The 13,671-nt window shown below is 37.5% G+C and overlaps 1 protein-coding gene across 2 annotated transcripts in view; it reads right to left on the bottom strand.

The window, feature by feature from the left end:
* Positions 1-2,113: 2,113 nt before the first annotated feature.
* The window catches only part of DCLK1 (doublecortin like kinase 1), a 235,346-nt gene continuing 223,788 nt past the window's right edge, over positions 2,114-13,671 (bottom strand). For both annotated transcript variants that reach the window (XM_085061508.1, XM_085061498.1), the window contains one exon: positions 2,114-11,819. In XM_085061508.1, the coding sequence (XP_084917634.1) occupies positions 11,762-11,819 (58 nt within the window). In that variant the 3' untranslated portion in view covers positions 2,114-11,761. The remainder of the gene's footprint in view (positions 11,820-13,671) is intronic.

Here is a 13,671-nt window from a genome sequence, read left to right as displayed (position 1 = left end):
AGCTTGTCAGGCCACTGTGCTTAGCTTGCAGCTCAGTGGCTGCCAGGTCTGCAGGTAGAGAGGACCTGTGGGGCTCAGCACCCCTCAATATTTAGGTGTGCATTAAGAAAAGTGTTTGAAATAATTTTTAGCAAAAGTGATAGAGGCCAAAATATCTTATTCAGTTGCAGTTGCAGCTTAGTTTAGCATTGCCTGGTCAAAAATGAGATATTTCTTATTCTCAAGGAAAACCTGGAACTGACAAATTCATTACTTAATCAGGCTAATGTAGTAAATGAAGAGGTAATTCTGAAGAAATAATGAAAACTCCCCAGTGGCATATTAATTATGACTTTCAGCTATTAAGAAAGAAGGACTATAGATGTGGCTAAGAATAAAAAGATATATTTTCAGGGTCAGTGAATTTATCTTTTCAGGTATCAGAAAATAATAAATTAATTTCCCTCAATGCAGATAATTTGAGAAGACTTGGACCAGACAAGTCTTTTTTTACTATGTGGCAAAATTAAACTTGCTATATTTCAAACTTTAGTATCTGCTGAAACAAATACATGCAAATTCATGCTTTTGATCAAAAATATGCAACCTCTGATAACAGACAACCATCCCAGTGATAGAAGTTTAACTTTGCAATTGTAATGTTATTTATTAATTTGTTACCTGTGTATTTTTTTTCTCCTACCTAGAGCCCTACAATCTGGGCAGTATCCTGAAACATTATGGTATGTATACATTGTAATTGCACATGAAATAACAATACCAAACTCCATGTTACATGAAGGGAAATAAAGAATGAATTACTGATTTCCATTCAGATGATTTCTCTGCCTGGAGTGCAATCTGTCTGCAGTTCAGAAAGAGCAGCTGGACATAATCTGGAGCTCATCTTCCTTATCTACCTGTCACCTAAACAGGAGAATCATGATAAGACTTGGATAGTTCTTTGATGTAATGCTACTAATCTTTCCCCCCCACCCCCCATTTCCAAAGTCCCATTTCCCCGAACATAACGGAAACAAGTAACAGGAGGCAAGTTGGAGTTTTGAACATGTTTCCTGTTTAGAAAAATGAAAGCAAAAGCCCAAATCCAACTGCTTTCTAGAGAAGACTTGGTTATGACTATGTACTGCTGACTTGCAAGCTGCCCACAGGATTTCCATTTGCTTCCTAACGTCTGCTGCCCCATTTACTCCTGTCAGCTGCTCACAGCCAGGACAGAGGCAGCAAACCAGCACCCATAGCTGCACTCTTTAGTCCCTTTACAGAAGTATGTCTTCTAAGTTTATCTTGGATTCAAGTGTCTTTCAAAAAGAGGATTTCACTAGCCTTCATTTAGCAAATGGTAAATGGTATTTCAGGCATCAGCAGAAGCTTCTGCTGACTTTGCATGGCAGAGGAGCCTCATGACTGCTGCCTTTTTCTGGCAGAGACCAGCAGTGCAAATGCTGGCACACAGCAGGCCAGTGTTTAGCTTTCTACCTACACCACAAGTGGAAAACATGGCCCAGCAAGTGCAGCTTTGGGGCAGAGCAAGAAGCTACAACCAGGGCAGCATTTAGGCTTAAGGTTTCCAGCAACTGCCTTTTCCTATCTTGAAGTTCAAGTGGCAACAAATAATAAAGCTGTATGCCATGTGTCTCCTGGGGACAAGTGACTGAAAGATAGAGTCTGTGCATTTGTTCCATTATTGTCCTTTAGGAAGCATTGGAAACAGCTAAAACATAATGGTAATTTGAAGATAACACGTGATGGCTCCTCTCCAAGTATTCCTGTTTTCACTGAGTGTATGTAATGTTTAAACATATGTATGATTGTGCTCCAGCTTCCTCCAAGTCTTTCTTCTTTTGCAATTTGAATATTTTTTTACAGCACCCCACTCTTTCAGTTTATTCAAAATAAAAATTCTTTGAAAGTCCAAATATAAAGAACAGCGTAGAACTTAATCCCAAAAGACACAACACACACTTTTCAGACCTTAGCCCTTAATGTCATTTACTATTTAAGCTGCCACTGATGATAAAATGAGTCCCATCTTCCCACTGCAGCAGTCAGTTGTTTCATACCCCATTTCCTTGCATGCTGGTGCATGGGAACAATGAACAGAACCAGGTAATTAATGCAGGGCAAAGCTTTTTTTATTCCTCTGGAGCAGTTTCCCTGCTCTGTTTTACACACAGATGTACAATATTTGCACCACACAAGAGAAGTGGAGTGTAGGAAAGGAGAAAGAAACAAGTGGCCTGAAGAGGCTGGAGGTGTGTGGAAGAGAGCAGAGGAGAAAAAGGTTGACAGTGATGTTCATGAAGGATTATGCTGTTCACAAATCACTAGCCTTCATTTCACCATGCCAAAATCTTGTGCTGCCAGTAAGATGGAGGACAAACTCTTTGGGATGACAAAGTCCAAAAGGGAAAGTACCACATGCCTATAACCCTGTTGTCAATTAATAATCCCTGTGAAAAAAAATAAATTAATATTCTAGACAGACAGACAGACAGATTACAGACTCTTTAGTTCTGCAGCTATCTCCTGCATCAAGAATTAATCCATGAACCAGTGGTTAAATAGCAACTATTACCTTATAAATGAAAGTAGGTTTAAATACATGCTTTTATCAGCATAGATAAAATAGCACTTTTCCTACCTTTCATCAAAAATAATCAGAGAGTCCTGGTGGGATCTCATATTACTTGTAGTTTTTATACTCCGGCACACTTGCTGATAATATAAGAAGTATGAAATTAAAACTTAATCAATTTTCAGAACAAATGAAAGAGTACACTATGCAATGCATTATCTTCTGGTCCTTTATTGTATTTCTTAATTCACCTGCTAATTCCCAAAATACATCCATTTACAACGAAACTGCTGATCATTAGTGGGATTTAGCAGGATTACACTGTAAAAGAGCATTCACATTTCTCATGAGAGTTGGTATGTATAGCATTGAAGGGTACTAGATACAGAGCCTGTCAGTCCACACCTATATTTGATTTCCATACCTCTATCCAAACTCACCTCCTGTGCTGGAATATTAACACATGAAGTGACAAATTTCTGAATGTTTACTTCCTTTTTTTGATAATCATGTTCACCAAGACTCACTTTGGTACAGAGGTTTATGTGGGAAAGCTAGGATATGGCTGCATGATTAATTTTTAAAGCTTACACACAGCTTCTCAGGAATGCAGCTGGATCTAACTCCTTGAAGGTTTGCTTGTGATGACTGAATTGAAATATATTGTAATGATTCTCTGCTCACGAAACATGAACTCATTAGAAGTTGAGTCTAGAGTTAAGCGGTTTTTCCTTTTCTACCTTTTATTCCCTAATTAGAGCAAATATTTTACCTAAGAGTAAGCAGCAACTTAAAAACCTAGCTCAAAAGTTAAGGTGATAATATCAGAGGTAATTTCTGTTCACTCACATTTTGAAAAAATTGGCTTCCCTTCTTATTTTTGCAGGAATATGTAGCATATATCGCTACCTTGAAAATCAAAGATTCCTTTATGCCAATCAAACACATAGCAATTTTTGAGTTTCTTACATTAAAAAAAATCTAAAATTTTTCTAAATTTAAATAATTTAGAAACTTGTTTGAAGGCCACCACTTCCTTAGATGGCTTTTTAGCAGGCATGAGAAAAGTGCTATTTAATTTACACTCCAGTAATCCTTTAACAATTTCCTTTCAGGCAGAATATTAAATCTAATTATTAATTCCTTAATAAAAAAAAAAAGTTATAATGGATATTTTCTTAACCTTGGACCAGCTTGAGCAATTTTTCCCCCTCAGATAAGACACCAAAGATCAGCAAAATGGCAAGTGATAAACTGGCCTTTGGGAAATACTCAAGAGTCCTCTTCCTCCTTTTTTTTTTTTGGCCACATCAACTCTCTCTGGAAATGCCTCTTCTGAACTACTTGTTTTAGCATAAGTCAGTCAATTTGACTCCTCCCACCCCTCAACTGTCAACAGCAAAAGTTGCCAAGATCTTATGCTACCCACCTTAAGTTTAGCTCCCTATTACCGTGAAGCAATGTCACAAAAACTACACCTTGTTAAGATTAACAATAAACACCAAATTATCAAAAGTTCATCTCTCAAGGGCTTATTTGCATTTTCCCATGTGCTTGAATTTGCTGAAGGAAAAAATATCACTCTCCTATGCAAGATACAGCACCAGGAATTCCCTTGGACATTGTATTTACACTTTACAATTAATCCTCTCTTTCAATTTACCAATACCTCTCTTTCCAATACTCAAACTCTCACCATATGATGGACCCCAGCTTCAATAGCTGTGGGCATTCTGTTTGAAAAGAAAATAATTTTATAGATGCTGTTATTCATATAAGACCCTTCTGGTCTTACTAGCAGGTTTGAAGCATTCCAGACATCTGATGGAGATGCACAGGTTAAATAAAGTCATTAGGTCTGAAGGGCAATGGTGGTGGCGATGGTGGTGGTGGTAGAAGTAATAGCAGGAGCAGTAACAGCTGTAGTGGTAATGTCAGCTCTTCCTGAGAGTAACTCTAGACAAGTAAGCTAAGCTTCTTTTTCATCACTGCCTTTTTTTTTCTTTTTCCAGACACCTAAAATTATATGTGTATGAGTAACTCATCACTAGCATTAAAATCTGTTAGACACATAGAAATAATGCTGTCTTCTGGCTTCCTGAGTCCAGAGCCTTTCTACATCAGGAAACGTATATGAGGACATATCAAAAACACCTCAAGAAGGAAGTTTTTCATAAACAGTCAAGTTGCACCTAAAAAATCAATTGGAGTTTCTTGGTGCCAGTGGTTCTATTGGAGAAACTCTCAAAAATCAGTCTGATCAGTTGGTCAGAAACCATCTTCCAAATCTCAGTCTACCTTTGTCATGGCTAATCACATGCTTTCTCTGGCTCTATTATTTGGTGCAAACAGTGATTTTCCCAACCTGATATTTACACATGGCTTGACAAAATGTGCAGCACTGTAGGTGGGTGCCAAGAAAATGGCACAGCTCTGTCCAGAGTCCCCTTCCCACCCACTTAGGTAGGAAGAATACTTCTGGACATGACTGAGCACTGTGGTTTTTCACTCAAGTCGATCACTAAGAGAAAGATTAGGAAGACATCTCCATTAAAGGATGGATCAATCCACAAATTCTTTATTTCATGGATATTTTTGTCCCTTCCTCTGGCCCCTGTTGCAGAAAACTGCAGGCAACATGAAGACTCAGTATAGCAACTCAATTCCTACTGAAGCCATTTGGCATAGGCTATCCAAGTATATATGCACACAAGTATAAAAGGCATAGACATCACTTTTAAAAAGCTGTCATTTCCCAAAAGGACCCAGTGAGGTAGAATTGCTATTAAAAACAATTAATTTGCAGCCATTTTTTAAACACCTAATTTCCCCACTAGCCTGTATGCAACACTACTTCAAACAGCTACACACGGTCTCATTTAGTGAATATATGAGGAAAAGGTCTGCATTATGTTTGCTAAAAGGACTAGGATTTCAATTCCATCTGCCGCTGGGTGTGTTTGATTTGTGTATTAATTATGCCTGTTTGTAGCTGTAAATTTGCTCCAGATTAGTAGGTGATTGTTTCCGTGCATGGATTCACTACACTGCATGGCTCCCTTGCACTTTTATAGTTTTCAAATGGTCCCATACTTATGCTTTTCAAATTGCTTTTAAAATCTATCTTATTCAGTGCAAGCTTTCAACTCTGTCTTATTCAGACAATATTTTTCCCCTTAAGAGAAAACATGTCCTTTCAATTCTTCTCTTTGTGGACCCCTTTTGCTGGTGTATTGTCAGCTTTGTCCATGGTGCTACTATAAAACACAAGACAAAACTGCCTCTTTTCCCAGTCTTACAGGGAAATTCAGCATATTTGCATTTAGCATTTTCTACGTGGAATGACTTAAACTAATGGGTTTAGGAATTACATGAGCAGTCAGCAGGGCATATATATACCCGTTACTGTGCAAACTTTAAATGTTGTCACGTCAAAATAAAACTCTCCCACATGTGGAACATTTTTGCTCTTGATCACTGAGTTTTCTTCCTGGTTTTCAAAATGCCCAAAAGTTCGGAGCTGTCACCTTTGTAGTTAAGACCTGTGAGATATACTTGAAAACATGACACATCTGAAATGAGCTGCATAAAAACCGCCTTTGTGTCTATGAATGTTTGTGTACACTTCGAAAATAAATGTTGAGGAGGTCAAGCTGATTTCTCTCATATTTTAGGAAAAGAATCGCTCTGAGCTGAAAAATTGTATGCCAAGTTTCTGCCTGAAGCACATTTTTACAATCAAATTAAAAACCTTTGAGACTAAGAGTTTATAATGGAAATACTAACACAGCCTTAACCATGGCAGCACTAGCAGGCACTGCAATAATATCAGGAAAGCTCTCCCTGCCCACAATCTAAACTAAATAAAAAAGATGCCATTTTCTAACATATACCCCAGGCTAGCAAATAACAATGATTTAATGTACTTGCCCTGTGGTAATATAGTACCACTGCAAACCTCTGAGCCAATTTTTCTTTTCTTTTCTTTATTTTTTCTTTTCAAACATATATGCCCCATAGGGAAAGGATTGCAATTTAGCTCTTATTTGTGGATATATCGCTTTCATTTCAACAATTCTTGAAAGCCTTCCTGCTGTCACATGCTACTGTATACGAGCTCCCAACTGAATAAAGACCCACCAGGCTTTTTCAGGAGTTTATTCACAGGTTTGGCTTTGCTTATTGTAGTATGCACCACATTTAAATTAGATGAGGGCTACTGTAAAGCAATAACATTTTCAATGACTGGAATCTCACTTTCCCCTCTAACAGTCTGAAGCAAATTAATGTATTGGTTGTTCATTAACAAGTAAACAGTTTCTGCTACAATGTCAAGGAAAAAGAATGTGTTCATTAATATGAACAATCTTCATCTACAAAGATGATTTACACAATGCATGTAATGAGATAGCTTTCCCCTAACTAGTACACTACCAAACTGAAAAGCTGATTCTTAGGACTTTCTTGAAATTACAATATTGTTTGTTTACCAATAAGAAAGAAGACAGTCTCAGTCACCTATGCCACCATTATAAGCTCTATAGTAAGTACTTAAAAAAGAGAGATTTCTGGAATCACTTGTGGAATTAATAAAATTGGTAACTACAGACTTACACTGCATCAATGATACATATTATTCCTGTGATAAGTTGAGCTAAAAATAAGATTAATTTGGTTATAGAAATTCCTTAAACAACAACACTTAAATTATTTCAAACTTGAAATTTTTCAAGAATTTTCGGGAAAAATCAGCAAACACTGGCTAAAAAGCAAAGCAGTTTGGATACACCAATGTAATCAGCATGCCTAGTGCTTTTCTGTTAACCCTCTGAGTAGACCCATAGTATTCTGGATTTTTTGTACATTAATGCTATGAAAATTGTAACTTACAGAAATACTTATTTATATGTCATGACTTAATAAATCATGTTGTAAATATATTTGGGCTAGGCACCTCATCTCATGAACGATTAATCCATCCTAGAATTTTAACTATCCTTTAGAGAAGCCAGTCTCTAGCACCTATATGGGAAGCTTAGATTATTGCCCTTTATTAGATGCTTAACTCTTAGACAGATAGATCTAGATGAGATAACTCCCAGCTCACTACCTTTTAGCTAATCCTGTGCTGTCAGTACTACATTTTCACATCAACGTTTGCTTACTGCATGTAAGATCAGCAGAATATTGCACTTAGGTTAGAGTCCGCGGTATCCCCGCTTATATTTCACTGAGAGGAATTAAGCTGGAAGCGACCCTGTTCTGCTTTCCTGCTAATACTAAGATCAGGCTGTCAGGCATCTCCAGAGACCAAACATTAGATGACCTGAATCACCCTTCGGAAGTGCCCATCCCCTCTCCTTGGTGATAGATGGTGCCTACCACAACTGCCATCCGTCTCTGCTAACTAAAACAATTGTTGTCACATTTAGCAGCAATACAAGGCAGTGATTCAAAAGGGAAATGAAGAAAGAAGTCAGAAGGACTGGTCTGTATTAGAGTAAAATGACCACGGTGTACTATGTGCTCTCCCAGATTATCACATTAGAAATAGTCTGTTATGCTTGACTTCTTTTTTTCATTGGTGTTTCAAATATTTGTAGGGCCACAAATCCTGTCTTCACTTACCCCAAGAATTCAGAGGTTAGATTTAAAGAAATGGCAGTCATTGCCAAACAAGCCTAAACCATTATAACTTCATGAAACCATAAATATATATACATGGATATATTAAAATATATATCTATGGGTATGTGGATATATTTAAAACAATCATTGGAAACTCTTTTGAAACAGTTCAAATATTCGGATACCTTTCCTTGAAACCTAAAATAGAATATCAGCAATTTGAAAACCAGTTTCTCACAAACCTAAAAATAGCTTAAAGAAATATTTTTATAGTTATCTTCATAAAACATGAACTAAAGATCAGAAACACAAGATGTTGGAGATGAGTAGGATTTTCAGGATCTAGGATTATTTTTACATACATTTTAAGTAATACAAGATGGTGTAAGATGAAGGAGCCAAACATCTTATTTTAATGATAACCCTGTATTCCAAAGCAAAGAAAAGGTGATAGGAAAATCCCAGATGGGTTTTTGAATAATATTTCTAATGCATAAGGTGAAACATTTTTTTTCTTTCTCCTGACTTCCCTCTCTAATTAAGAAGAATGAATATGGGCTTTTGCTTTAAGACTGCCAAATTTTCACAGCAGTCAAGGAGCATGTGGTATTAATGGACACTTTTTTATTACCACATGTATGTCTTGCATTTACATGGCTGAGCTGTATCTCTTCTAAAGGGAAGGCTGTGATATAATGTGGGAAGGTCGGTGCTGGTCAAATGTGTGCCATCCTCTGACCTACTGTAAATTAGGGTAGGTAAGTGGAAAGGAAGGCTTTATCTTGACTCAGAATTTGATCCTATGGAAAAATCATCCTTGTTCCATCCAAATGTTATGAAAGTACAGCCATTAGTACCACAGTGGCACTGGTTGTGCCCTATCTACTGAGCATTTTCTCTTCACGAAAAGTCTAGGGTTGGATGTCATAGTCAAAGATCTAACATGGAAATGAGCCTTTCCCAAAACCTAAAATCTGATAACTTTTGCATGCCAGTTCCTTTGTCCCTTCACCTCCTGCCCCACCGGAACTCTCCAACAAGACACTTATTTGCTTTGCTTGCATTAAGATGTTGTCACTCAGGTTGCAGACAGAGTAACTGAGGCCATGCACAGGCCTTCTGCCCACAGACATACATTCAGAGATCAGTCTCCTGATGGCTTAGATGACTTTCTATAAACTCATAATCTGAAGTTGGTGTCTAGTGTAAGCTTCCACCAGCAGCTCCTTCTACAGGCGATGAAGCGAGACCAACAGGTTAATCAAAACATGAGTCCTGTCTAAAATGTGTGCCCATGACAGGCGAGATGAATCAAACCTGGAATGTTCATCTCTCTGTATTACCCAGGAAGTCTGGAGAACTAGTTTCTACTAAATATCTCACTTCTAGATTATTAATACCACGTCGATTAAAAAAAACTCTATATGAAATACATGTACCACTTGTGTGAAGATTCACAAGATTAAATTCCTGTGTTTAAAATCTTCAGAGCTTTCAATATACGAATTTTCGTGTCTGAGGCAATGAAAGATGCACTTCGTAGGATGGAGAAACAGAAGAAATCCAATGTTTCTTGAAATACAATTCACCTGATTCTTCCAGCTAGAAGTGCAAGAGAGCTTTACACCAGCCCCAACCAGCTGCAGGTACACATTGGCTGCCACAACTGCTCATATGGACAGTTCCATGAACAAACACAGAATGGGAATGAAACTGTGGGCAACATGCCCTGCTCCTGACAAATTTATTTGTACTTCCCAGAGAGATGAGAAAATCTGCATGTCATTTTGGGCAGATATTCATTTGGGCAGATATATATTCATACTTATAGCTATGTGATGTGAAAGAAAAAGGAAGGAAGGAAGGAAGGAAGGAAGGAAGGAAGGAAGGAAGGAAGGAAGGAAGGAAGGAAGGAAGGAAGGAAGGAAGGAAGGAAGGAAAGGAAGGAAGGAAGGAAGGAAGGAAGGAAGGAAGGAAGGAAGGAAGGAAGGAAGGAAGGAAGGAAGGAAGGAAGGAAGGAAGGAAGGAAGGAAGGAAAAGAGAGAGGGAGAGAGGAAAAAGACGGAGAGAGAGAGGAATCCACACGTGACTTTTAAAAAACACTATGAGAAAACTAACTTTAGAGGAGAAAACTTCCATTTTATATAAGCCAAAAGAGAAACTATAAATTTCACAATGCTTTTTATTTTAGAACATGGTTTTGAAAGTTGCTTCTTTCATTCAAGTGAAATTCTGAGCCATTTTATAATTTTTTTTCAAATTATCACATCTGAAGCAAAAGTCTACACAGTGTATTATTTCTGTGGAAGCCAACTTCATGATAATGGTCAAATAAAATGCTATAATGCTGTCTTGAGGTTTTAACAAACCAGTACTATATATACATATATATATGTATATATATATATACTCTGTGTAAATGCCCATTTTATTAATATCACAAATAGAACTGGTGAATCATTTTTAGTTTCTCCATTCTAAAGACAAAACTTTTGCTAATTCAATTTAGGCTCTACATGTACATTAAATTCCTTGTATTTTCCCCAATTTAGAAGTGCTCTAGCTATTTAAAGGGTAATGCTCATCAGTGTTAATCTTTTCAAATGGCTCTGGCGGAATAACCAGGTCATGCCAGGAGGATGCCTGTGCATTCCTGAATGTGATGCAAAGGAACCAGGAACTTCTCAACTAGATCATTACATACTATTACATGACAGAATGTGTCCTCAAGCAATTTCCCAAGACTCGACATTGTCATTAGCAGCAAACTATATGGAAGCAACCTTTTGTGGCCATCATCATGTCACCTTCTGTAAACCATGAGGATGCCCTAAACTGAATTTCCCATTTAGCCCTGCATCATATCCTCCAATAACAGTCACTCCGTGAGGAAGTACAATACAGGTTTGGAATGAGCTGCTCTAGAAGATACCATTTGTTTAATTTTATTTTCATTTTTAAGCCTATATTTATAATTCCTAAGCAATAGTACATTTGATATATTTTTGGCCAGAAACAGGCAAGGAACTTCAGGATACTATAAAAGATATGTGCGTATAAAAGCAAAAAAGCCAGAATAAAACCCTAATATGGGTTGTCAAGATTTAAGGTGATCATTTACTCAGAGGGTTAACATATGCTAAAATTACATACTGCAGTTCCTAGCTCCACTGATGAAAACATTCACTGCTTCTATCTTTAAATAAAAAAGCAAAATAGCCTTAACCCTTTGAGGATCATATTAGCAGCAAGTTGCAATCTAAACAGAGAACAAGTATTTCAATCAATTAGGAAATTATTCTTACAAAGATTCTGTGAGCACCCTTTTGTGTTCCACCATCCCAGCTTTTACTGCTGGATAGATCAGCTGTAATCACTCCACACAGGCCTGAAGCAGTATCAGGGTCTCAAAGGGTTAAAGCCAAGACTTTTGAGAAAAAGTGTTTTATTAAAAGGGTGAGTTAGGTGAGCGAACAGTCTCGGATGAACTTGGTGAATAGTCTTCCGATTCGGAGTTGAGTTCAGGTGGAGCTTGCTGAGCCTTGTAACGTCCCCTCACATCCTGGTTGCGTCTTCGTCGGAAAACCTGCCTCTCCTTATCAAGAGCGGTGGTCTGGCAGGGGCATAAAATAAGAATAAATGAAATTAGGCTGTGTGTGAAATGCAAAGGTAATGAAAACCATGAGGTTTTATGTGGCCTGCAAATACCAGGGATAATAAATGTTCAGACCAAATTAAGCCTGCTCTGTCTCAGTCAGGTCTGAAAGGTTGAGCCCACAACATAGCTAAACGCTTTAAAAAGTGCATTTCCCAAACCTTAAGAGGTAGCGTGACATCATCAAGCAGATACAGTGCCATATATATGGATGCCATATGTTCTATTTCTGGATGTTATTAATTTCATCCTTTAACAGATTCAAATTTCAAGCCAAATTCCAAGTGACCTTCCCCCCACCCTTCTCAAAGCATAAATCTGTTTCTACAGGCAAGGCAGAGATGTACACTTGTCTTTGATTTGACCTAATGAAGGCTGATACACACTCACCCATGTTCAAGTCAGTGCAATCAGCTAACAAAGATGGATTGTGATGAAGTTGTCAGACAAGAGAGAAAAACAAACACTGAAGGGAGCTAGCCCAGCTCCTTGACACATCATGCCACTCAATGGATGTTCTTAGGGAGAACGCTGAAGAGCTCTGACGGAAAGACCTGTTTATCCTGACCACACTGTCTCTTCCTGTTAACCAAGGTCTGCTGAATTCAATACTCTGCTAATTTTATCTATGTCTAGCTAAGGTATCTCGGAATGGGAAAGAACAATATTTACTTGATGGGCATTATTTTTTGATCATTCTGCCATTATTGAGAATGCAATTCTTAGGAAGATGGCTGTAAACTCTAGCCACATTCTTTCTTCTTTTCCTGACACATTTACAAGGTGAAACTTCAACCCATGTAAGGGTAGCCCTAGTCTGACTATCAGTTTCAAGCATGGGACTGGGTTCTGCTGTCTTAATTATGGCATATTAGACTGCAGTCCCTGAAGTCACTGTAAAATTATAAGTTCAACAGGATGGCCTTGATTCAGCAAGAGCACTTTGACACATGGTTAGCTGCTTCTAAAGCAGGGCTGCACCCTTAAATCACAACCCATGACTGCTTTGGAAAAAGCAAAATGGGAAAAGGCAGGTGACCAGTAAGATGACATAGAAAATGCAACCAAGTATCTGATCATGGCACTGGAAGCAAAGATAATTTTGAAAACTAAATGAGTTTCACTCATAAGGCTTGCAAAATTTGTCCCTATAACAAAAAGGGCTATTTAAAGGAATGCAGCCAAAAGGTTATTCTGCTTCAAAGGATTTATTGTGTTCTCTTAAGATATGCATGACTGATTTCTCTAGAAAATTTACCAGTTACAGTGTGAGCCTCATAGGAGAACAGAGATGTATTTATAGCCAACATTTTTTGAGAATAAAATGAGAACTAAATCCATCATACTGGTGCAGAATAGCATTATAGCAACCCATGCTTTCAAATAGTGCAACCAGCATTCAATAATGATGTAACAGAGACAGAAAGATGGGCAGGAGTACAGAACTACTATAGAAAATGGATTTAGTTAAGCTATATTGCTGAACTATTTTTTTTGTGTCTAAAACTTATATAGCAGTACTTTAAAAGGGTAAAATGGTCCACTTTGATAGGTTTATCCCTATATTTTAAGTAACATTTGCTACAAAACCCAACACTTTTCCTCTGCTGAAAATTTTGTTGTTTACTGCTACCTTTTGGTTAAGAGCTCTAATTAGTATTTTCAATGCCTTCTATGTTTCCTAGCCTTGAACCAATTCAGTTTTTGATTATTTTTAATGCAAAACAGAAGAATACCTAGATCTTTTACATAGAGTGATATACTGCTTACAGTATGTAATTCTGTGTGAAAATTGAAAAGAATGGCATAT

The sequence above is a fragment of the Lichenostomus cassidix genome, chromosome 1 (assembly GCF_008360975.1).
Source record: "Lichenostomus cassidix isolate B80296 chromosome 1, HeHo_3.0, whole genome shotgun sequence".
Taxonomy (NCBI): domain Eukaryota; kingdom Metazoa; phylum Chordata; class Aves; order Passeriformes; family Meliphagidae; genus Lichenostomus; species Lichenostomus cassidix.
The sequence above is the reverse complement of the archived record's forward strand: the minus strand, read 5'-3'. Positions and strand labels throughout refer to the sequence as shown.